This window comes from Pectinophora gossypiella, chromosome 2, assembly GCF_024362695.1.
Source record: "Pectinophora gossypiella chromosome 2, ilPecGoss1.1, whole genome shotgun sequence".
In the NCBI taxonomy this organism is placed as follows: domain Eukaryota; kingdom Metazoa; phylum Arthropoda; class Insecta; order Lepidoptera; family Gelechiidae; genus Pectinophora; species Pectinophora gossypiella.
The window spans coordinates 13,974,550-14,001,660 of NC_065405.1; the positions used below are offsets into that span (position 1 = coordinate 13,974,550).

At 39.1% G+C, this 27,111-nt stretch overlaps 1 protein-coding gene across 3 annotated transcripts in view; it reads right to left on the bottom strand.

Moving 5' to 3' along the window:
• Positions 1-27,111, bottom strand: part of LOC126377996 (kinesin-like protein KIF13B) — a 194,392-nt gene that overhangs the window by 72,813 nt on the left and 94,468 nt on the right. For all 3 annotated transcript variants that reach the window (XM_050026024.1, XM_050026031.1, XM_050026018.1), the window contains exon 3: positions 26,497-26,660. In XM_050026024.1, coding sequence (XP_049881981.1) covers positions 26,497-26,660 — 164 coding nt within the window. The remainder of the gene's footprint in view (positions 1-26,496; positions 26,661-27,111) is intronic.

Here is a 27,111-nt window from a genome sequence, read left to right on the forward strand (position 1 = left end):
ACACGTATGAAATTTGGCACACGTGTGTAAAAGCCCACATAGACTAACATATATCTACGAATAGTATGCAATTTCAACAATATTACAAACAATTGATAACCTCTTTGCTCTTTCTATTTTTTCTTTCTTTCTTTTCTTTTTTTTCCTCTTTCTTTTGTTTTCTTTTTTTTCTAATCGGTTATAAACAAGAATTTGCCAGAAAGAAAAGCAGTTTCTATAGGTATAATTTTCTTTCTTTGCCGTCTGGTTTGGTTATCGTTCTGTCCTCGTCGATAGCATGTGCAGTGTACAGGTTAGTGCCAAGCTATTGCACTCGCTCTGTAATACGCTGCTCGTTCATCTGTGCTATGATTGTGTTCGCCAACGTACGCTGTGACTAACACTATTGTGATTCTAAGTTTTCATTTGGGAGTTTTCATTGAGGGAAGGTTTAATATTCTGGATTGAGAGCGAATATAAAACTGAAAACGATCAGCTACTACACACGAAACAATTTTTAAACTTACACAGGAAAGATTACAGCACAATTAGCGGCCATATTGCTGTATACCAATTTCCTCCAGGCTACCAGAGACAGGAAGTATTGATATTTTAATTATTGGTACTTATCTTTCTTTTTTTATTCTTATTCCACATAAAAAATACGCTCACGACTATATCCCAATGGGGTAGTCAGAGATACATGCATCGCAAGATTAACTAAATAAATACCCACATCTCACTGAGCTTCTCGAGCGGTATTCCACTATTACATATTTAATCCACTTGTCTGGCCAAGTAGTTACTGCCAAATATACAATAAATATCGTCGAAAAACAATTTAAAGTAACTAAAGTACAAACCAGAAATCTTAAAGATTCATTTCAATATTTAATTTCACAATTCCATTTAACCTTTCAACCCACAAATCTTTCTGAGTCTCATAAAGAGCTAGGTTTCCTCAAAGGCTTTTACGCTGATGTTGAGGTCGTGAAATATGCTTGCTGAGTCACCAATCCTGGACGGAAGCCATGCATAATGTTGAAACTTCCAAATGTCAGCAAATATTACTTCCGGATTATCTTTGCTGGGGGTTTTCGGATCAAGCTTGTTCATAACTCTTATGTCATATCATAACATAAGAGTTATGAACAAGGAAATGTTTATCACTAAACTTTCAATGGTCACTGCGGTCCTGTGGTACACCGGCTTGCTTCTCAAACGGAGAGCTGTGGTTCAAACCCTGGTACCGGACTTGCACCAATTTGCTCCGCACCACCCAAATCCCCTGGTAGTTGCGGCTTCCGAATACATCCCGCTTAGGGACGGTACTGACAAGTATCGGCGTCCGAAGGACGTAATATACGGTCCCGACGACCAGATTACTCTAGCCATAGAGGCGGCCAATCAGCTCGCGACACCAAACACTTCAGAACCCCGATACCGACCCCGCCGGCGTGGTCGACAATTTCCCTCATTCAGCGCTTATTGCTATCGACCCACTAGGGTCGATTAATCCTTTCAATATTCTTCCTCTCAGACGACGCCCTGGGCACCCTCAGGCCTGTTGTCTTAAACGTTGTACCGGGTGAGAGAGCCTTCAGCGCTCCCCATTCGTCCGGCCAAGTAGTTAATGCCATATGCGGCAAATCTACAATAAGTCACGTCAAAAAAAAGACTTGCACCAATGAGTTATTCATTTATCTTAAGTGCAGTTTTCACTAGCACAGTTATGATACGGTACACCGCTTATCACGTTGGTCTAACAGAAAGCTCGGTGAGGTTATGTTATGATATAGGACTTCGTAATAACATTGGCTTCGTATAAATGAAGCGCAAAATCGTGATCAGCAGATCGGTTTGACCTGTCCTGGAAAGTTTCCCTAAGTCTTTCAGACTTGATGTGATTAATATAAGGTTCATAATGTACCAGTGTTTTATAGGTTGCTAGTGAAGTGTACGTTAACTGACGTCCCCCTAATAGAACTACCCTAAACTTTGATTACTGCTGCGGTGTCAAGAGTGGCGGAACGGGTGTGGCATTTGACGGCGTGACGCCTGACGTCACTACACTGTGCTTGCGTAGTCTTCGCTTCGTTTCGTTCTTTGTGACTTCGTTTTTTTGTTTTTTTTTTTTTGTTTTTTCAACATACATGGCCAATAAATATACATTTGGCTCAACTATGCCTAATGGTAAACATAGAGAAACCCTAATCGCAGTAGCAACTGAAAAGCAACGCAATGAGTCAGTTTCGAATCAGTTGCGACTACCATACTGGCCTACTAGGTGCTTCTTCGCTTAAAGGACCCCATATTGTAAGAAGGAGGGAACACTTGAGCCGGCAACCCGTTCCACTTTTTAATGGTGCGGCAAAGATTGTTCATTTATACTTAAAAACAAAAACACGAATATTATTTTAGGCGTAAGTTAAATTGTTTGTTTTGGTATTAATTGATCTGTACTTAGAAGATACTTACCTACGTAAATATGCACTTAATGTATGTCAGTATAGAATTACATAATAGTTATCTCTATCGCACATAAACACATCAACTGTAAAGCGCTGCAGCGCTTTCATTCAGCGCTACCCTTTACTCGTGCTAAACGTCCTCGGGCGACGAGCGCTAATTGCTGGGAAACCACCGGAACCACCCGAGACAATGACGGAGAATTTCTGAAGAAAATTCTTTTAAACCTTTTTTTATTGCGGTCTTATTTTCGCTTCATTGTGAGCTGAATAGCCTTAACTGTGCTTATATGAAACGATAGTTTAAAAAGGTTTTGCTGTAAAAACGTTTTTTTATAATGACAGCAGGACAGACATTTCGCACGAAAGATTATGTCTCTTTCGCACTAACGGTATACAGCTTTGTACGAAAAAGACGAGAGATATATCACTCTAATCATGCTACGTTTTATAAGCTGTATGTATATATAAAGCGAAACTCAGCGGATTGGTGACGAATTCGTGCCGGGTAGATTTTTAGATTTTTTACGTGACATATTGTAGATTTGCCGCAGATGGCATTAACTATTTGGGCGGACAAATAGGGAGCGCTGAAGGCTCTCACCCGGTACAACGTTTAAGACAACAGGCCTGAGGGTGCCCAGTTGGGCGCGAACCTCGGCTCAGGGCGTCGTCTGAGAGGAAAAAATATTTGAAAGAATTAATCGACCCTAGTAGGTCGATAGTGATAAGCGCTGATTGAGGGAAATCGTCTACCACGCCGGCGGGGTCGGTATCGGAGTCCTGAAGTTATCGAGGTCCTGAATTGGTGCCGGGTGGAGAGAGTTCGATTTATAGGTACATATCATAATTCTCTATTCTGTTTCTGGGAACAATTGGCTCTACCCAACCTGATCGGAATTAGAGACGTGAGTCGTATCTATCTGTCCGTATTAAACGTAAAAAAATATGCCGACACAACGCTTCATTCCTGAAATATGTTGATAGAGATAACGATAACAACAACCAATTTGATTAATCTATCCCTTTCTGCGGAAGTGTCGGGTGTAACAAATTGGCGCATTTGTTTAGATCAGTTTCTTCGGAGACAATTTCTATGGTAAAATTATATTCAAGGCCTTTTTTCTGCAATACGACTCGCCACCTATAACGTCGGTGTAACAGAAAGCATCATAACATAACATAAAAAATACGTTATTGCACAAACAGGAAAAAACTAAATACAAAACAAAAGAAATAGAATGAGTACAATAGGCGGCCTTATTGCTAAGTAGCATCATGCTATGGTTGTAGCTCTACCTACCCCCATAGAGATATAGGCGTGAGCTTATGTATACTTACATCTATTGAAAGGTTTTTTTTTTACCTTTGATGGGTTTGCTCTTGGCCCCAGACTTGCCCGAGATGGAGCAAGTTCGCTCTGAAGATGCCTGTTCAAGTTTGTTTTGGTATACCGATTATGGTGGTATTAATAAACTAATCTCAGCTTCGAGACTGCCAACAAGACCATGTCAATGTGACAGTTCTTATATACATTGTTTTAAGTTTACGCGGTTATTATCATAATTAAAGCACATAATAACGGATTCTTACCGCGTTTAAATGGAGATATGAGACTCCCGATATTTCGACACTGTTGCAAGTGCCATGATCACGGGATGACTGATGAGATTGGAGTGGAGTAGGTAGATCCATAATTTTCTACGGGCAGACATATCTGTCTACCCTCTTTCTTTGCCGCTTGTTTATGTTTTAACATACCACTCCAATCTCATCAGTCATCCCGTGATCATGGCACTTGCAACAGTGTCGAAATATCGGGAGTCTCATTTCCCCATTTAAACGCGGTAAGAACCCGTTATTATGTGTTTTAATTAGTTCTTATATAAAAACAGGGACTTGAACATGATCTTGAGGGTAGTCTCAGCTGAGATTAGTTTATTAATACCACCCTTACGTACAATTCTACAAATACTTCAACTTCAATTTTATGGTTTATGGCAACAAGTCGTCATAGAGTAGACAACCATTACTGCCAAAGTCAAGTACAGAAAAGTCACGTATCCATAGAGAATGTATGGTAAATGTATCCAAAGTAATTCCAGGGATAACTATTGTATTACCTGAAATAGGAAAACAATATATAAGCACAAGTTACTGAGTTGTTAGTTAGCTAGTTAGTTTACTGATATAAGTGAGTAATCGTTACGTGAGCCATGTCTGGGGAATTCGGCAGCTCAATCATAACCCTGACACCAGAGTTGATGAGGCTGGTATTCCACCTCACGACCCACACGATAAGAAGAAGAAGAGCACAAGTTGTACAGCTACTCCGGTCAAATAGTTAATACCACATGCAGCAAACCTACTGGTCACATAAAAAAATCTATCTGACAGATATGTGTATTTGTAAATCCTATTTGTATATTCGTATAAAATGTAATTCTTGTGATTCGAATTATACGCTATCCGACCCGAGTCAGGCGACACGGCAATTCAATACCGAAATCGATTACACAAATACAACCAACCGACTACCGACCACACGTTTGGGAATCGATTTGAATATTCACCCCGGATAGTGATGTGACCGAGTGTTATTTTAAACGTCAGCGAATATGACGATGCGAATGGCTGAGACTACACAGTGCGAAATTATAAAAACAGTGCATTATTTGAAGGTATATTTATTAAAGGATATGTAAGTATTTATAAAAACTAGATCAAAGTGTGGAAAAAGCGAATGTATGGTCATAGAATAAGGAATAATACTACATATAGAACGGCAACTCTCCTTTCCCCACCAGCGTCTGAGCAAGGTTTACCTCACCCGCCTCGGACATAGTTTAGACTTGAATCGTATGGCGTCAGACGTCACACATACAGACGCGCGTGTACGATAACGTCAATGTGTAGTGTCTGTGTAGCACGAGGTTGTTTTTATGAAGTGTCCAGGGTGTGGTATGGTGGTTAAAAAAACATGCCACATAGATTGGCTAATCCAGTAATCTTATGATTGGCTAAAAGAAATCGCTTAAAGCGCAATAAAACATATACAGGAGCTCGATGACGCAGCGGTAAACGCGCTTGGTCTGCGATTGTTGAAGTTAAGCAACTTTCGCAAAGACCGGTCATAGGATGGGTGACCACAAAAAAAGTTTTCATCTCGAGCTCCTCCGTGCTTCGGAAGGCACGTTAAGCCGTTGGTCCCGGCTGCATTAACAGTCGATAATAACCATCAATCCGCACTGGGCCCGCGTGATGGTTTAAGGCCCGATTTCCCTATCCATCCATAGGGAAGGCCCGTGCCCCAGCAGTGGGGACGTTAATGGGCTGATGATGATGACAACACGATGACGAGTCAAATTCTAAGGACATAAGGAACGAAAAGTAATGGCGATTTCTTTCTGTGTACTTACACATTCGAAAAGTGGACTAATCTCTGAAAGATTAGAAGAAAAGTGTGTCAGGATGGAAGCAAATGGAATTCCATAGTCTCTGCTTACCACGGTGGGAAAAAGGCTTGAGTTTATGTATGTATGTTCAAGCCCCCAAGGAGGTCGAAATTGCATCAGTACTCTCTTCCATCCACAACCCAACTGGGTACGGTCACGAGCATTAATAATGTATACACTTTGGTATCATGTCACATTAACTTTTTTGACAAATTGAACTGTAAGTCTTACTAAATGTCAAATATGTTAGTGCGACAGAGTCCTAAAGTGGGTACATTATATTGCTCATGACTGTACATTTACACATTCCGTATTCGAATAGTGAATATTAGTCACATCGCTAATCCTTCGCACAGCGAACTGTTCCATTTGATATCCACGCTATCATACTATCATACAGCAAAAACGATTTGTATTCATTGGTATAGCACTCGTATTTTCATTAAGTGCTTTTTGCGCTATACCTCATATAATTTATTCATTAGATACAAACATCGTTTCCCAGATTTCTCTCTCTCTATCGTTATGTGAACGTGTTAGAATAACGCTGTATTGTTCTGTTTATTCATAGGCTTCTTGCGCTTTTGTTCAGCCAATTCGATATGTAAAAAAGACGTTGTGAATGCGGTTGTTTCTTGCTAAGTAACGAGGAACTTTCTAGACTACATTTCCCAAAAACAATATAGATGGCGTTGTACAGAATTAACGTAATAAATACCTATTTTCTCATTGCTTGGTTGGTTTTACATAATTATTCAAAAATATAGTGTAAAGGCAGAGGTTTATAGAAAAATAATTACATACATACATAAACTCACGCCTATTTCCCACCGGGATAAGCGGAGACTATAGAATTCCATTTGCTTCGATTCTGACACACTTCTCTTGCTTCCGCCACAATCATCAATCGCTTCATACACGCACGCCGGTTCAGAGTAGATCGTATTAAACCTTTTCTAAGGACATCTCCAATTTGGTCATCGTAAGTCCTTCTCGGTCTTCCTCTGCCAGCCCTACCATCAACTTTCGCTTTATATACCGCTTTTGCAATTCTATTATCCTTCATCCGCTCTACGTGTCCAAACCAACCTAACATTCCCTTCTCAATCTTAGTCACTATATCGAAAAATAATTGTTGCTTGATATTTAGATCTTGATGCAGCTTGATGGTATGGAATTACGTTGCTACTTATATTGGTTCTCTTTATTTTGATCGGAATAATAATGGGTCGAAGATGTGATGTGCCTGGGTCATTATTTATACACAAAAAAAAAAGAAAAATGCATATGTCTGTTGTCTATGAAATTAGAAGGTTAAACGAAAGAAAGTCTTTACAGCGCCATCTATATTATCTTTGAGGAAAGTAGCGTGGAAAGTCTCTCATCGTAGATTAATCTTGCTGTATTGGGCGTGTTGTGTAGTTCTAATTACGCCGCTCTCAGATGTAATAACGCTGGTAATAGAAGACAGCATGCGCTGCGTCTATTGGTCGGGACCAGGGATGTGCCGTTCCTTCTTGTACTCTGATTGTATCTGCCTAAAGGTTAGGTTTTAAGCTCTTTTTACACAATTTAAAGTAGTTAACCATGCTTGCCCTCCGAGACGGAATGTTTCTTTTCACTTTTTTTTCCTTGTTTTATTTTGTTGTTATTTAGTAATTAACCACTTTTTAGCATTTAACTGCAACTAACCTCACGTTACAAAATTGCCTAACCATGCCGTGTATACACGTTTTGGGTTTCAATCTAGTTATTACCCACATCTGTTACCTTTTATTTTCGCATGTCATGATTGTTACCTGTTGTGTGTACCTTTTAAATAAATAAATAAATAAATAAATTTTAGTCTAGAATATTCCCACTTTGGGAACGTTCCCGGGTATGACACATCACTGATCGGGACCCGCAATGGCATATGCCACGGCGCAAGTGTACCTACAGTAGATAAATGGACACCTCGCCAGCTATGTTTAAGTCTCATGTGATAGGGGGCGAGCCTATTGCCATTAACCGGGCACAAATCCAGGCAACCAATAAAATTCACTCAAATAAAACCATATTATGAAGATACGACGTAAATATTCAAAAAGCTAACTTTATTTTTTAAATTAAAATAGGCTCGCGTTTGACCCCTATCTCACCTGATGGTAACTGACGATGTGGTCGAGAGTGGATCACGCTTACCTAGCAAATGCCTATTCACTCTAGCCTTGAAGACTCCCAGATTATAACGAGTTGGAAAAACATACGACGGCAGACAGTTCCATTCCTTTGCCGTTCGCATCAAAAAGGGAGAGCCAAAACGTTTAGTGCGGATTGGTGGTATATCCCCAACATAAGAATGAAATATCTGCCGACGTCTTGTTGTCCAAAGCTACAGTATTTGTTTTCTTCCAAAACATACTTGTGAATGCTTCTGTAATCTAATACATTACGATAATGTATTTGTCCTTGTGTGTATTTAATATGACAAGACATCAGTTCACAGTGACAGTGTTAAAACTTCCTCCAACTACAAACTGGCTCCGTAAGCTGATACTTGAAACAAATTGGTTTTCCGACACCCGCTACAGGCGACAGCACTTAAGAATTAAATACATAAAATACAATACAAGTACAGCACTTAAATACACTTAATACAAGACAACCAGTTATTTATTGCAGAATGCAGTAGGAACTCTAGGAACACGTAGGAATTATGCAAATGACTTTACATTCACTGAGTTCTTAAGTGTTCATTCGTTAAGGTGTATTTTAAGTACGAGTTTACTGAGCAGTCAATAGTTTGGGAGTCTGCGGGCCTAGCGCCGTAAGCACGCGACTCTTTCTCGGCGCGACAGAGATCGTATGTCTCGTCATTCTGTGAGAGAGTGACGGGTGACGTATGTCGAGGCGAGAAAGAGTCGCGCGCTTACGGTGCTAAGCCCGCTGATCATGTACGTCAATGTACACGACGTCTAGGTACGCGAAAATCGTCTAAACAAAGCACAGGTTTTGACATAAAAAAAAAAATAATAAGAATACTAACAATATCACTGTTAAGAGATCTACCTACTCGTTTACGCCATTTGTAACATACTGAATATGTTATGTGACAAGTAGGAATTTATAAAGCGAAGGTTGGTGGTAGGGCTGGCAGAGGAAGACCTAGATTAATGCACATTGACCAAATTGAAGATGTCCTTAGAAAAGGTTCAGTAAGATCTACTCTGAACCGGCGTTCGTGTATGAAACGATCGATGAATGTGGAGGAAGCAAGAGAAGTAGTCATGATCGAAGCAAATGGAATTCCATAGTCTCTGTTTACCCCGGTGAGAATTAGGCATGAGTTCATGTATATAATAATATGTATGTAGGCATTAACTCATTCCATATTTGAATAATATACATTCAGAACAGAAATTTCGAATTCAAAGTCACACAGCATCTTTAAAATTCAACCGAGCTTTGAGCGCTCATTACTCAAAGTCGTTTGCAAGCTTAACATGTGTGAGAATTCTAAGCAAAATATTAAAGTCACATTCAAATATTTTAAATTTAATTTAAAGCTGTATTCAAAGATGAAAGCCTCTACTAACGTCGTCCGAAATACTTCGTGAACGGCAAACGACTTCGTTAATATTGTGAGTTTCTAACTAGTCAAATCAGTTACTTTTTACTAAATGTCAAAACACAAAATTACTATGGAATTTGTATGAAAAAGCAACCTGTGGCGTCATAGAAAAACGTGATTTTGTCGCACTTTTTATTACATTTATCTGTTTTAAAATCCATAAATAAGTTAAACAGAAACAAGAATACGTTTTTATCGCCGTGAATTTCCTAATTTATCTTTGACCTAGGAAACTACCCAATTGCGAGCGAGCGATGTATTCTTACTATCTTATATATATTTAAAGTGGGTAGGTACATATGATCACTGCAAAGGCAAAATTACGTAAGCGCCAAAAGTCGTTAAAAGTACTTATCTTTTGTTTTTTTTTAATCAAAACTTTTTATCCATTTATCCTATTTAGATGAGATCAACGTAAAGTTACATTGTTTTTAATTTCCATTTTAGCAACATATCATAACATGAACAGCTAATGTTAGATATTTTGACGCTTACGTAATTTTGACTTTCCAGTGACGATATTATATTTCCTTTAATATTTATTTATAAGAGGTCGCAGGTTCGAAACCAGCACAGGCCTAAACCAATGATTGTCGAATTTATTTTCGAATTCATAATTATCACGCGTTCGGCGGCGAAGGAAAACATCGTGAGGACACGCAATTTCTCAGAAACGCATTTTCGGAGCTGGTTTTCCCTTCGCGGGTTGGTAGGTCAGACAGGCAGTCGCTTCTGTATAAAACCGGACCAATCAAATCTTCAGATTAGGTAAGCGGAGCCTGTGAAAAACGGGATAATGCTAGGGAAATGATGGAGAAGGAAAGTAAATACTTAGTATTAGTAACATGGTGAATTTCAATTGAACAGCTTTAAAAAATGAAATAACGAATGCATAAATGGGAATAAATGAATCAAAAAACATCGTGCGATTATAGTCCAAATTTTCATCGTATAATAAGGAAAAATACACGCTAGCTACCAATAAATATGAGCTAGATTTAAGAAGAAAATATATAACTTCTGGAAGTTTGCCAGTATTCGTATCTGTGTCGTAAACCATCGTACTACAAGATGATCAGATTTCCGTTTTAGGATCACCATTTTAGGGTTCATGACCCAAAAGGGAACACTTCCGTTGTACTTACCTTTTGGCACAAAGCATTTTCCGATTCTGGCGTCCGTTATAAACCTAAATACCTTATTTACCTAAATGTTGTTTATTAAAGATAAATTGTGAAAAATAAAGTAAGCCTAGTGTAAAGAAAACTTTATCTACATTCTTATTACTCGACTACTGGAAGTAAGCTAAGCAATGTGTATATTCGAAAATCAAATTAAAAGTTTGGAGAAAGAGAGGTTTAGAAGAAAATGTGACGCATTTATAAAGCAACGGGATGATGTGCTGATAAATAATATACATACAGAGTGTTACTGAGATCGTGACGAAAACATTGGGGAAAGCGATGATTCAGCTCATTATTCTGAGTTAATATCAAGTGGAATTTTTCATCGCAAAAGTATAGAATTAAAAATAATTTAAATAAACTAAAAAGAATCACGAATTTTGCGACGGATAATTCCACTTGATATTAACTCAGAATCATGGTCTGAATCATCCCCCTTAATATTCGTTACGATGTCACTAACAACCGAACGTAGTCAAACCAACGTATGTTTACACCCGGACATACATTTTCTCCTTTCTGATAAAATGTCCTCTCTCACCTTTTGTTCCAGTTCAGATATTGAACTATTTTCAGCGCTACCTTTGACATAAATCTTTTAAAGTCTTTTCTTCTTCATAACAGCTGGGATACCTAAAGGCGGGTACCCATCGGTGTTACGTAGCGTAATGTACGATCAAAGAGCAAAAGTTCAGTCACTGAGCCCAGCAAATTATTTGGAACAGTATAAAAAAAAAATTGGTTGGGTAAAATATTTATGTTTATTTTTTTAAAGAACGTCTAGGGCCCTGTGCCGAAGTTTTTCTTGCAGCTTCTTTTCCCCGGCTATACAGGTTGTGAGAAGCTGCAGTAGTTTTAGGCGGATGAGACGTTCGTTATGTAAAAATTGACGATTCAAAGTGTAACTATGTTACCTACTGAAAAAAAGATATTTTTGAATTTGAATTTGTTAAAGATCGATTATGAAATCCTGATTACTAAATAAAGACAGATCTAAAACTGTCGAAAAACATTTGCCTTTTTCTATTTAACTTATTTATGAGTACGTAACGTACGTAAGTCTGTTCTATCTAAGTATTTATTTTATTTATTTATCACGTCTTTTTCCATGATATCACTTGTGCTTTTTCATACAAATTCTATAGTAATTTCGTGGTTTTGACATTTAATAAAAAGTAACTGATTTGACTAACAGTTGGCAACTAGCCTATTGTCTTTTTTTATTTGTTCCATTTACGAATAAGATGCTGTTTGTAAGAATTGGACCCTTTGCGTATAACTGTTTGTGTAATTGTAATGGATTAGCTCTGGTTTCCCTTCAAAACGTATAAATCTTTCGCCTTTTTTGTAATTAAAATTATTGTATTAGGTAATAAAAAGAGGAGCTCGGTGGCGCAGCGGTAAACGCGCTCGGTCTGCGATTGTTGAAGTTAAGCAACTTTCGCAAAGGCCGGTCATAGGATAGGTGACCACAAAAAAAATATATTTTCATCTCGAGCTCCTCCGTGCTTCGGAAGACACGTTAAGCCGTTGGTCCAGGCTGCATTAGTAACCATCAATCCGCACTGGGCCCGCGTGATGGTTTAAGGCCCGATCTCCCTATCCATCCATAGGGAAGGCTCGTTGCCCCAGCAGTGGGGACGTCAATGGGCTGATGATGATGATGAGGTAATAAAAAGTTAATACAGAGCTTATGGTAAGGCTGTTTCCGCTGTGTTATCTACGTCATTGTTTTAAGTAAACAGTTCTACAAGCAAAGAGTTCGGTATCCTCAGACGGGTCTCCAGTGGATCCAATCGCGTCTGATGAATAGATAACGCTGTACGCTCAGATAGTTTGGATTCAAACCGTTAAGTTTAGTGATGTTACCCGTAGAGTATTCTAGACTTGAGTTATGCTTGAATGAATGGGGTTTTCACTCACACATACACACTTAAACTCACGCTAATCTCCCACCGGGGTAACCCAACGCCTTCTCACGGTCCTACCGACCTTTCGGTCATACGGGCCTAAGGACCGAACCACGGCTGAAGCGATTGGTACTTGCTCGGGACTCTTTCCCATCCACACTTCTTGACACCCTACAAAATCTTGTCCTGTCCCCTGAAGTTTCCTTTTCTCTTTTCTGAGGCGGGATACCACGCCACAGCTGAACCCACCGGGGTAAGCAGAAACTATGGAATTCCATTTGCTTCGATCCTTACACACGCACGACGGTTCAGAGTAGATCGCACTGAACCTTTTCTAACATCTCCAATTTGGTCAATGTGCATTCTTCTACGTCTTCCTCTGCCAGCCCTAGCACCAACATTCGCTTTTTTTTTGAGTTTTTACTCCAACTATTTTTAGTTTGCCTACGCAATTGCGTATTTGAATGGTCTGATAACTGGTTTAATAAAGAAAATTTGGAAACTGTTTTTTCTTGTAAAAAGTTGTTTTAGAACTTTAAACGTTAATACTGTTTTTGTTTTAATTAGTTTCGTTCCAAATGTACAATGATAACAGGCTTACTAGCCAGGCAGCCTACAATCAACTAACGAAAGCTAAGTACTCGTACTTAGGCGTTTGAATCGCTGTGTTTAAAGGATATGACAAATACAAACTTTGCATAAATCGTTATGGCTTAGATAGCTTACTCTTGTATTTTGCGGTAACGTCCGAAAGTAGACCGCAATAAAACTTAATGTTAGACCTAATGCCACAAACTCCACTCGAGCCACTTCTGGCTTGTCACATCACTACACTACTTGATTTAAAATACAGCAGAATTTAAACGAAGCCCGACAAAGGGGGCACTGAATAATCTACCGATATTGAATCTAGAACGCGTTCAATTTTACAGCGGACGTTTTGAAACTTAAATATTCCATGTAGAGCCCATTTATAACGGCCAGTTAGATACTTACTTTCGATTTTAACGGAAACACTTAGGCTTCTGAACGTACTTTGGAAAATAATTATGAAGTTCCATACTATCGAACTATTTGAGAGTATTCAATGTTTATACCTATATGTAGCATACGTTTTTTTTTAAAGCATGTTGACATAAACATAAGCTCACGACTATATCCTAAGTGGGGTACTCGTAACCAGAGGTACATCTATCACAAAATGAAGTAAGTACCCACGCCTCACTGAGCTTTCTCTTAGAACAACGCGTTAAGCTGGTGAGCCGTCTATAACGGTCGAGCTAAGTATGTTTAAATCTTAACAAATAGGTAAGATTGTCAAGTCAACCCTAGCATGTAATGTAAGTCACCTAATAAGGTATGCCCTCTACTCCATCATGATGGGCGTTGGACTCCTTAAGAGTTATGATTTTGTTTAGAATACCATTTAAAATCACATGTATCAAATTTTATATTCTGCCGGAAAAAAAAACAATATTGCAATTTGTAATTTGCGCATATTAAATGTTAGTGCGCGATACAATATTGCTTTTTTTTTATTTCAGAAGAATTGCTTCAATGTGGCCTCTATACACCCCCATCTACTCTTATCTGCCAGATAATTTATCAGCAAATCAGAAACATGACCGGAATTGATTATTATTACACGATTGGCCGAGTAGGTCTAACTAAAACATAAATTGTGTTGAGTTATTAAAATTGTTTGTATAACTGATAGCAATTCGTACCGTGATTCATTAATTTCCTGAAGGCGTCGGTGCGGGGGAGTGGGGGAGAAGAGAGGAAATTGATTCTGAAACCTTAATGCACTCCAGGCTTCATGTAGCTCGCTTCACACGGGACGTGCGATGATTAAATTCTCGCCTAGTTTGTAGTAAACCTTACGTACCTACTACTACTTGATTTGCACACCCCGGACTAAAGAATACAATCCCGTCTCCCGAGGGATTGGAAATATCAATTCTGCGAGATCCCGTTATTTTCGACGGATAAGAAAATGAAAACCTCAACGGTTGCAGAGCCGGAGATGGGAGCCATCGGTACGGCAATGCAGGACGGAAGAGGCGAGTCACAGGAATTGTAACCTGGAAACTGATAGAGGGCAGCAGTCTGTCAGTACTATTCAGAGGCGGAGGAGGAGTCCTATTACGGCTTTGAAACAGACTACTCTGGGCGCCATCCCACTCGTGTCGGACAGAGTAATGCGGGACAGAAGGTAAGAGGGAAACCATTGCTCTGTTTTCCCTAAAAAGTAGCATGGAGAATGCTACACCGACAAGAGCGTGGTTCTTAAATTAGTGATGATGAAGAAAATGACAGGTATAACTTAAGATAAAATTAGATGGTATGTACAGTCATGAGCAATATTATGTACCCACTTAAGAACCCTGTCGCACTATCATATTTGACATTTAATGAGACTTACAGTTCAATTTATACATTGTTTTAAGTTTACGCGGTTATTATCATAATTAAAGCACATAATAACGGGTTCTTACCGCGTTTAAATGGAGATATGAGACTCCCGATATTTCGACATTGTTGCAAGTGCCATGATCACGGGATGACTGATGAGATTGGAGTGGAGTAGGTAGATCCATAATTTGGCAGACATATCTGTCTACCCTCTTTCTATGCCGTTTGTTTATGTTTTTGATATCGGAATGTTCGGAACCATCTGAACTCGCACGAAACTCACTACGACAAACCGCACTCACTGTGTCCTCACGTTTTTTCACCACATTAGGCCGTGTCAAGCTTTTTACAACACCATTAAAACCACCACCACCACCACCATTTAAACGCGGTAAGAACCCGTTATTATGTGCTTTAATTACAGTTCAATTTGTCAAAAAAGTTAATGTGACATGGTACCAAAGTGAATACATATTAATGCTCGTGACCGTACTGAAATCAGCACCATTGGCTTCCGCTACCACCGCAGCCATGTTTCGTTTGCGGCTTTAAGGCGTTCTCTCTAGTACAAATTAACAGAACATCACTTCGCATTAACGTATTACATTTAATGAATAAATAAATACTCTGCACGTTCGCAACATACTTCACTGACGGCTAAAATTTAATATTACCAGCGTTAATATAACTGCTTGTACAGGGCCCATTTATTTGATACATTCTGACGCAAATTGCATACTTTACGCCCAAATTTCCTTTTTTTAGGCGTTAATGTACTTTACGGTATGTACATTCCATCTGTTTACATACTTAGTATGCATACAATGTTGATAAATAAACGCATTAACTTATTTTGGATATTGCACTTTTTTTAAGTACGGTAGAGCTTTATACCGGCAAAATTTGTCTGGCCAAAAAGTTAGTGCCTTTTCAGCAAATATACAATAAATCACTTATTAATTAATTACTTTTTTTTTGTGGTGGGGCTGGCAGAGGAAGATCTAGAAGGACTTACATTGACCCAATTGGAGATATCTTTAGAAAAGGTTCAGTAAGATCTACTCTGAACTGGCGTGCGTGTATGAAACGATTGATGAATGTGGAGGAAGCAAATGGAATTCCATAATCTCTGCTTACCCCGGTGGGAAATAGGCGTGAGTTTATGTGCGTGTATGTATCACTTATTAATTATAATTTCGTCAAAAACTATGTAACTTCTTGGTCATTTTTAATTAAAATCAAAACTACGGGTTACGTAGTAACTACCTAATCTGTGCTACCAGCCAGTACATTTAAAAAATAACTCTACATTTAAAAAATCTTCCTTTTTCTAAACAATTCCTTTTACAAGCCGTTGCTCCGAATAATAGCTACGAGATTGAATGAACGATCTTGTGAATGAATCTAATGAACCGTTCAATGAACTGTTCACTCTTTAATGCTTTTACAATAAGAGTGTAACGAAGCGATACAATGAGATGCTTCTTTATCTGTGGTGGAAGCAAAACTGTAATGGCTGAATGTAAAATTTAAAAATAAATACAACAATAAATAATGTTACCAGTGACGCGGAATAATAATTAATAAGAAGAGAACCGGTTCGAACCCCGGTGCTGGACTCAAATCGACCATTATAGACGGCGATACTTCTCGCCACCTATCACGTTGGTCTAACAGAAAGCTCGGTGAGGTGTGGGTACTTAGTTCATCTTACAACGGACATCCGTCGTAGTAATCGGGGTAGTCAGTGGTACATACCACTGACTACCCTGATTGTGATATACTCGTGAGCTTATGTTAATAGGTTTAAGTTTTGAGCGTTTTCGTAGATTGAATTCTACGTCGTAGTACATACTATTTTAGTACTTGTTGTTTCCAAATCAAAATATTATGTAGCCATATCAAAGAGATACTTATTTTATATATTTAAAATAATATTCATCTTTTAAGTTTTCCTGAAAAGTCGCATAAACCGTTTGAATGAAAAATGTAGTCTTAAATTCGTAAGACCGAACGTCCTTTTAAAATCTACAGTCATGACCAATATAATGTACCCACTTTAGGACTCTGTCGCACTAACATAATATTTGACATTTAGTGAGACTTACGGTTCAATTTGTCAAAAAAGTTAATGTGACATGGTACCAAAGTGTATACATATTAATGCTCGTGACCATACACCCCATTGTTTAACTATGGTGTCAGGAAATCTCGGCTTTAGGACATTAATATACGTGTGCTGGTAACACAGATCAAAGAAGCAAGGGATATATGCCCTCAGCACAAAATTACACGAGTCTGCATGTCGCCTGTTAAATCACCTCGGCGTGTGAAGTGGCCGCACCAAAATATTTCTGCCCGGACCGCTACATCGATTTACCCGCCGTTCATTGCGTAGTAACACAAGCGCTAGTTGTGGTCGCGGGATACTAAAGAAGCAGTGCACGATGTTGGAAGATTATATTATTATTATTATACTGTCGTTGTTTTAAATAATTCGCTCGTTTTGTACATATTTCGGTCGCACCAGCTACGCTCGTACGCCGTCTCTCTATAATAAGTACTATGTGATTAGTAAATTACCAGAAGTTTCGCTCGTACACACAGTAAAGCGAAGAATATTAAATCCGTGAATGCAATGAACACATAACTCAAACAGAAAGGAAAACTCACACGGGTACAACTGTGAGCAAAGCGAGGCGTATTTACACCGCTTTCAACTTCAACTTAATATTCCATTTAGAAGTATAAGCTTCATGCTACATGTGAAAAACGGGGGTGAGTTTGTATGAAACCGCGCGGCGCCGCGTCATAACCAATTTCTATGTGAACGTACTTACAATCTTAAATACATAGCATCACGCCTGCATCTCCGAAGGGGTAGGCAGAAGTGTATAGTACATACACCCACTTCGGGACTCCGATACCGACCCCGCCGGCGTAGTCGACGATTTCCCTCAATCAGCGCTTATCGCTATCGACCCACTAAGGTCGATTAATTCTTTCAAATATTTTTTCCTCTCAGACGACGCCCTGAGCCGAGGTTCGCACCCAACTGGGCACCCTCACGTTACGCCGTTGGTCCCGGCTGCATTAGCAGTCGTTAATAACCATCAATCCGCACTGGGCCCGCGTGATGGGTTAAGGCCCGATCTCTCCCTATCCATCCATAGGGAAGGCCCGTGCCCCAGCAGTGGGGACGTTAATGGGCTGATGATGATGAAATACACACACACTAGTTTTAAGAGCCACGCTCTTATCGGTGTAGCATTCTCTATCCTTGTCTATCAAAGATCAATTCCTTCACCTCCTTATAAGACACGACGTTCGCTTTCTCTTTAATCTGTTCCATGTGAGCTATTCATGTAGGGTCGTGTAAATATAAATAACCATATTTAACCCTAACCTGTAGAACCTCGTTAATGAAGGATTTCGTTATATACGGATCGTAACTCCAATGTTTAGACTGAACGTGCACCGACTTCGCACCAATGTGCTAAAATTACTCTTACGCTAATTAGTAACCCGTGAATTGACGGAGGAAGTAGGAAGAAACTAGAGTTAAAGGAAAACTTATTGCTCTATGGAAATTTTTCACAGGCAACCACTATTATTTTATTATTTAATGTTACTCTATTTTAGTGCAAACTTTATGACATTTTATTTATTTTTATTAAATCCATAGATTTGTAATTTGTCCGAAATAAGTGATTATTATAACTATGAGCGATATATATAGGCGATGGGTTGTTTATCTATCCCTAAGAATTCCTAATACATACTCGTATCTACCTACATTTTAAGATTATGAAACACCTTTGACGTTTCGCGAGGTTTGCGTGGTACATTACACACCTCTGCCGACCCCTTCAGGGATGCAGGCGTGATGCAATGTGATGTTAGTTTGTTAAAGATCAAAGGCCAGTGGAGCCCACATAGATATTATATAAAAGTAATACTAGCCATTGAACGCGGTTTTCCCCGAGATTTACGGCGGTTCCCGCCTCTCCTCGCCTTGTAATTTTAATCTTGTTTATCGCCCTACTCGGAAAATATTTCTGTTTAAGGAAATACTCGGAGTTTCTAGGAAATGGCCGGTCCATTTCTGGAACGTTCAAGAATACAAAGGTACTTAATGTTATAACTAGTCATCATCATCATCAGCCCATTAACGTCCCCACTGCTGGGGCACGGGCCTTCCCTATGGATGGATCGGGCCTTAACGCGGGTCCAGTGATGGTTATTAACGACTGCTAATGCAGCCGGGACCAACGGCTTAACGTGCCTTCCGAAGCACGGAGGAGCTCGAGATGAAAACTTTTTGTGGTTACCCTTTCAAAAAGGGTCGCATCGCCTATATATTGCCTTTGCGAAAGATGCTTAACATCAACAATCGAAGACCGAGCGCGTTTACCGCTGCACCACCGAGCTCCTCAATAATGTAGAATACATTATTAGAATACATTATTATGTATTCTACATTATTACCCACTAAAATAGGTACACAGTTGCACGTTTAACAATTATTGATGATAGAACTATCAAGTGAAAGTTAGTGATGTGACAATGGCCCCAATTCTTACAGACAGATAAGTTATACCCGCCATTTTCTTATCTGCTGAATAGGAAAGGGACAACTGTAAATAAAATAAATGAATAACCCGGGCGAATAAAATAGGCATCTCGCTCATTGCAACCCGTTTGACGTATGCTGTCTAACTTAATTATGTCGGGTTATTGGCTAATATAATAATTTGGGAGGGGTTTTAAAATTCCTGCCTAAAATTGACGTCTGTCCCATAAATTTTATGCCTGTCATATGATTGGGTATTCGACAAGCATAAAATTTATGGATCCCTTTCCTTTTCGGCGGATAAAAATGACAGGTATAACTTAAAATAAAATTAGATAGTGTCTGCAGGAACCAGCACCATTAGCATGGCTAAATTAGTGATGTCATTAGTCGATCGATTTAATTCCGCCTTCAATTATGTTAATAAAGAAAACCAATGTTGAACAGGAGCATTAAGTAAAAAATTCACACCACCCTGTAATTACCAAAGTTTCCGAAAGATTTTCTCGTCCCAATTTTCCCGGCTTATAGTTTTCATCTGGCTGTTATGTCACGCGCCTTTGCCTCCATACTTACGCGCAGGAATTTTCAATATTACCCGTCAGGTGCCCGAAGGCAGGTTATTTATACGAACAAGTCCTTTTGGCGGGAACTGGAACGGCTTTCTTCATTGAATAATGTAAAATATTTAATACGAATTGGTGCTTTGTGGTTAATGATCGCATTAAGTTAGTCGAAAAACATTTGCGATAGTGTTATTATATCGAAATATTCAATAAACAAAGTGTTCCTATTTTCGCTTCGTGCCAACAAGCCGCTTCATACCTCGAAAGTTTGTGCGGACTTTTGAGTTAATTCGTTTGGGTTTCGAAGTAGGAGTCTGCTCCGAGGGTGGGGGCTTAGGTTTCATCATTCATCGTCATCGCCTTTCATTGTTGCATTAATCATCATCAAGAAAAAAAAAACATAAGACATGACTGTACGCATACAACCCTTTGCCTTGTCCTTCGGGGAAAACCACAACTAAAAAAATAACGAATGGCTTACTCGTATTAGTCTATAAGTAGATATATTAGAAATGTTGTCCCTTCGTCGGGTTGAATTGTTGGCAGGTTTTGTTGTTTCAATTGGGTTGTTTTGGGTAAGGTTTGGTTGCTACTTGTACGTCTGCGGTGCCTGGAGGGAAGCAGAATAATAACACAATGTGATACATGGAAATCCATAGTCTCTGCTTACCCCCCGGTGGGAAATAGGCGTGAGTTTGTGTTTAAGTTTATGTACTACACTAGAGTCTACCAAATCCCTTCAGTGTTTCTCGAGATTTACCCGAACTTGCATAAGACAGACTAGAAAATCAACAAAAAAAACATTAATGCTTTGATTTTCTCTTTTGTTGATTTTTTTTTTTTGTAATTTTACACGGGACTTGAACATAGCTGACGAGTTGTGGATGTATATACTATACATCTCTGCCTACCCCTTCGCGGATACAGGCGTGTTGCACGTAACTATTGTGTAACGTTGTTATGTTACTAATTGATGACGTACGAAGCACGAGCTACTTCGTGAGTGATGTTATTATTCGATTAATAATATAATTTTAAATGCGTGGACATTGCAGCATTGTTATCCAGCTTTGCGGTTAATTCTGTCCTAGGAATAAATTATTTTCACGTCATCAGTTGATATAATTAATTATAATGCACAAATAATAATCATGATAATTCGATAGCCAGCATTTTGTATTACATTTGCTAGTAACATTAGAAAAGGTAGAGTTCGATTAACGTTCCACCAACTGGGCTAACGCGGCTCATTCAAATGTACTTTATTGCACCAAAATAAAAGAAAACAACTACAAAAGAGACTTAACTAGGTACATAGGTAGGTAGGTTATCCTTTGTTATAAAATTAAATCAAATAAATGCTCCGGAGAATTAGTGATTAGAGGGGGGTTAAAATAGCCACATCGAAGCAATTCATCTAAGAAAGCAATATTTAAATTTGACATTTGCGCATATAAAAGTAAGTGCGCAAATGTCAAATAGCAATATTTCTTTTTAGATGAATTGCTTCGATGTGGCCATTATAACCCCCCTGTTCGGAGAATGCGAGACTTACATGTTAGTGTCACGTGTTCGAATCCTGGGTCGGGCTCTAAACCACAGAATTCGACTTTATGTATTTGAATTCATATTTGGTTCATAGGTAATAATAAAATAACTGCTATTTTCCACAGAATTCCTGTATGTTTTCATAGAGATATATTGACGGAATGGAAGGTAATTTTGTAGTGGGAATGACTAAGTATGTCTACCTTTGAAGATATTTTGAGGGTCACGATTTAACATCGAAACGCACTCTCCCCAAGGATTTGTTATCCTCTTTCTACAAATGGCGGAATCAGGTATTTTTCCCGCTCATTCATTACAATCTTTTTCGCTTCTATAAAAGATCCGTGTGTGCCGAAAAGGTCGTTTGGAGGGTCTTTTGAAAAAGCGTTTAAAGCACTCTTCTAGTCAGATAAACCTTGGAAAAGTCCCAAGAGGTCCCCTGCGCTTTACTTGCATTTGTCGGGTCACAAAGATAGTCTTTAAAAGATACCTACATACGTATGCTCAATATGCCAATTGAATAGTCAGAGGTACATCCATCGCAAGATGAACTCAGTACACACCCCTCACCGTGTTTTATAAGTTACTAATGTTAAAACTACTAAAATGTACATAGTTTTATATAGAAACCTATTCAGCTCAATAATCAAAATATTTAAATAAAAAACACGGCGGAAGATACGAGTATTAGAACGCTCAAATGTAAACATTAGTGAAGTTCCAAATTTTCCCTACGATTAATAAAAACTAAAGGAGTTAGTAAAAAACGCTAAGTACTCGATACTATAATGAGGCTTGGCTGATTTTTTAATTCCTATATCTACACATTGTCATTATTTATGGTATACGCAATAAAACAGGCAAAGGGAACATACAAAGAAACCATACAGTATTATTATTGAGTAGTCTCCTAGGTCAAACATAAATTATGAAATTCTGATTACTAAATAAAGACAGACCTAAGGTGACAAAAAACGTTTTCTTTTTCAATTTAACTTGAGATAAATATAATAATAAGTGCGACATTTAGCCACGTTATTCTATGAGCTCACAAGTTGCTTTTTCATACAAATTCCATAGTACCTAATTTCATAACTGATTTGACTAGTTGGAAACTACTCTATTATGTATGTTAATTAATTCATTAATTATTGCAATCCTTAAACATAAGAAACAGAGAAGAACACAACAAATTTTCTTAAATTATAATTATTAAATAATATAATTATTTAATAATTATTATTTTTTATTTTATGTTTGTCATTTCCATATCTCGGGACTATGGAGTCCCGGACTTTTGGAAGGCGTGCGTGGGGTCGATATTTTTAGGTAAGGTATAAGGTGCAAATACATTCTCACGTCCATTTCCCACACGAAAAACGTTATTCGCACATTATTGCGTGTCTGTCGTCACAGTAACTATCATACGACGCACAAAACGTATGATGCGATGTTTGGCATTACGAGAAATGTTCAAGGACTGCTATTTGCGAGAATGTTGTATTTATACAAACAGTAAGTGGCTGAATATCTTCACAATACGAGGTAGAATTGGTAATGTAATCGCGTCAGGCGAGACTCACCCTTTTGGAGAGTTGCTTTATTTAACTGACAGCTTCCATGGTCTAGTAGTAAGAGCATTGGGCTCGCGATGTAGAGGTCCGGGTTCGATTCCCAATGGGAACATTGTCGAAAACAATTTGTGAGACTGTCCTTTGTTTGGTAAAGACTTTTCAGGCTTGAATCACCTGATTGTCCGAAAAAGTAAGATGATTCCGTGCTTCGGAGGGCACATTAAGCCGTTGGTCCCGGCTATTACCCGTAAAAACACCTCCACCAACCCGCATTGGAGCAGCGTGGTGGAGTATGCTCCATACCCCCTCCGGTTGATTGAGGGGAGGCCTGTGCTCAGCAGTGGGACGTATATAAGCAGTTTATGTATGTATGTTTTAATTTCAAGTTGCAGACGGTTCGAGTAGACGTTACCCATTTATCTGTCTGAACGCAACAGCGCACATGTTGGTGCAGTACATAAAGCACGTCCATTGCCAGACGTTATGGCAAAAGAAACGCCATACTCAGCCGGTCACGGGGAAACGTACTATAAAGCTGCGTTTCCATTGACGCGGAGCTGTGCGGAGAGGAGCGGAGATGTGCAGGAATCGACCAGTCACCGGGAGAGAGTGACAGAGCGTCTTCGTGTTTCGCTCTCTCGAACGCTGTGATTGGTCAAATCCGCACATCTCCGCTCTTCTCCACCCATCTCCGCGGAAACCCGGCTCAGGCCCGTATTGCAGTAGGTACTAGTGTATCGCATGTTTTAGATGTAGAATATACAAATACAGCTTCTACACTCCACACAATAATCTCATTCTTACTGCCTTGTTCCGGAGATCCTGCGTTCGTCCGGATTGGTCATATCACGAAAATCACTTTGTGATCCTGAGTTTGGTTACGACACTGCTATGGCTGATCACTCAATCTAAAAGTAAGATGCTACGTTTTCGGAGGCACGTTACGCAGTCGGTCACGGCTACTATTTACCTAAGTATATAAAGAATTAGTAGGCTGCATGAAACGGAACGTTAAAATGTGTGAAAGAAAGAGCGATGAGTGAGCGAGAGAGGATTACGGAATGACAGGGAAATGGCGGTCGGTTTTTTTTTAAAAGTAGAATATATAAATAAAACCTGAAAAAAAGTTAGTACAAAACAATGTAGTCGTTACATGAGCCATATCAGGGGCCTATGGCGACTCAATAGTAACCCTGACACTAGGGTTGATGTCGTCGGACGTCACTACCTACAGGAAAGAAGAAGACCGCTTGACGCCTAACGCGTAAGTGCGAGCGAGACAAAGTTCACGCGCTCTGCCCCTTACTCCTTAGCGGTTTGCGGCCACTTAAGACTAAAGTAAGACCCAAAGGGGGTAAGGTCAGCGGCTGATACGAATTGGTGCGGGACGGAGAGTTACCGTTCTTTACGTAGTATTACTCTTTATTCTATGCTTCTAGTAAAGAGATTCACATTATCTATTATTAATAGCATTATTTTTGTTAATTATTGATAAGTCATTTCGTGTTTAAAAGTGTTTAAGTGTGTAAATAAGTAACTTGAATTTGGAATAAATAAATATTGTCCCTATTAAGTGACTTAAGAGAAGACAAAAAAGGTTAGCTGTTGTAATCAGTTTCGCAGACTGATATTATTAGCCATAGCCACATATACTTTTCACCAAGACAGTTAGTTGGCTCGACCATTATAGACGGCGATAGGTACGGCTCACTACCTACCACGTTGATATAAGAGAAAGCTCGATAAGGCGTGGGTATGTAGTTCATCTTGCGCTGGATGTACCTCTGACTAACCCAATTGGGATATAGTCGTGAGCTTATACCCAGATACAGTGTGTCTTTGTCCTTAGACAGCTAGATGCAGTTAGTCTGGTGCCAGTAGGACGTTGCTCCCAGCAAGTTGGCAGGCCGCCCCAGCAAGTACGTCCTGTTTTTGTAACCAAGTTCCTAGACATTATATTGCATTCCTTTTTTGGAACAAGTATTTTATATTGTTTTTATAAGGTATACACCCACTTCTCGCCAGCTATGTTTAATTCCCATGTAATGTAATAGGGAGCGAGCCTATATGATGTCTATTATCTATGATCTAAACACGAATTCATAAAGTCCAATTGAGTTGTAGAGCCCGTTGACATTTGTTGACAGTGCGCACTTGCTTTTAAATGCGCAAATGTCAAATAGCAATATTGCTTTTTTTAGATGATTTCCTTTGATGTAGCCTTTTTAACCCCTCAGAGGGATAGAAAATACCACATCTAAGCAATTCATCTAAAAAACAATGTTGCTATTTGTAACGCACTTACTTTTAAATGCGCAAATGTCAAATTGCAATATTGCTTTTTTAGATGAATTGCTTAAATGTGGTCTTTTCAACCCCCCTGATCTTAATACAAAACAATTAGGTTAGCCTACTATTACATAATTATACTACATTATACCTACTACTACATTATACATCTTTACCGGATTATCTTCTCGTAGTCATATTCAAATAACTCAATCCAGCTCACAAACACACCTCCGGGACATGTATTACCTTTCTCAAAGCTGAATTTGATGACAACATAGATCCACCTATCCCAATTCATCCTAATGGCAAAACAATGTTACGGGCCACGTAGATTCGAACCTATACATAAACTTTCGGGCTAGAATACAAAATTGATACATACATTCTGGGCTAGAGAATAAAGAGGATTTTCCTAACGTAAATAGTTTCAATTTGATTCGAAATGTAAATTGAATTTAAAATTAGCTACAAGCTCTGGGTAATCGTGTGACTTTGACTGACACGGGCCTAAGTGTTTGGAGTTGTTCGTTGTGTTAGAAGATTTTGTAGAAGAAACTAATTTAATTATTTAATTCTCCTTTATTTAATTAGACGCCACGCGACCGTGTGTTGACGCAATTCGATCCAGTCCACGTTTGAAACTACACATGGCCTCTGACAAAAATACAATCTTATTTTCATGAACCCTTTTATACCAATTATCTACATACACGCGACAAATATCTCTTCAACAAATAAATGCAAAATTATGTCTACGTAGATAAATAAGCAGCGTCTGTAGGTCGAACCTCGCGTTATTTGTCGCGTTTTTGTCGTAAATATGCACGCGAAAACAGGATTACGGCGCATCTGAACACAAAGTAGAAACTTCTAGAACATTCTAGAACGTGATAATCAATTGAACGTGATATTCACTTACCAGTTTGTCCGTAAGCGAATATGCAGGCGTTGTAGCCGTCAAAGGCATTGTCTAGGATGTCGCGGCCGAGACACTCGAACACTGTTTTCTGCGAGGCGAAGTGCGGCAGTCCAGGGTCGAGGGAGAAGAAACAGTGGTCGAACGCAAACGTCTTTGGTTGTTTTCTGGGGACAAAATAATAGGAAATTAGTCCAAAAAACGATAATATCAATACTGAGGAGCTCGGTGGCGCAGCGGTCAACGCGTTCCGTCTGCGATTGTTGAAGTTAAGCAACTTTCGCAAAGGCCGGTCACAGGATGGGTGACCACAAAAAAAAAGTTTTCTTCTCGAGCTCCTTCGTGCTTCGGAAGGCACGTTAAGCCGTTGGTCCCGGCTGCATTAGCAGTCGTTAATAACCATCAATCCGCACTGGGCCCGCGTGATGGTTTAAGGCCCGATCTCCCTATCCATCCATAGGAAAGGCCCGTGCCCCGGCAGTGGGGACGTTAATGGGCTCATGATGATGATGATGATCAATACTATCGATAGATTTGTTTCTGTGAGCTTCGATACTGTCGATTATCGAAACTATCGATTAAACTATAAGATTCTTACTATCGGCGAACTATTGATCG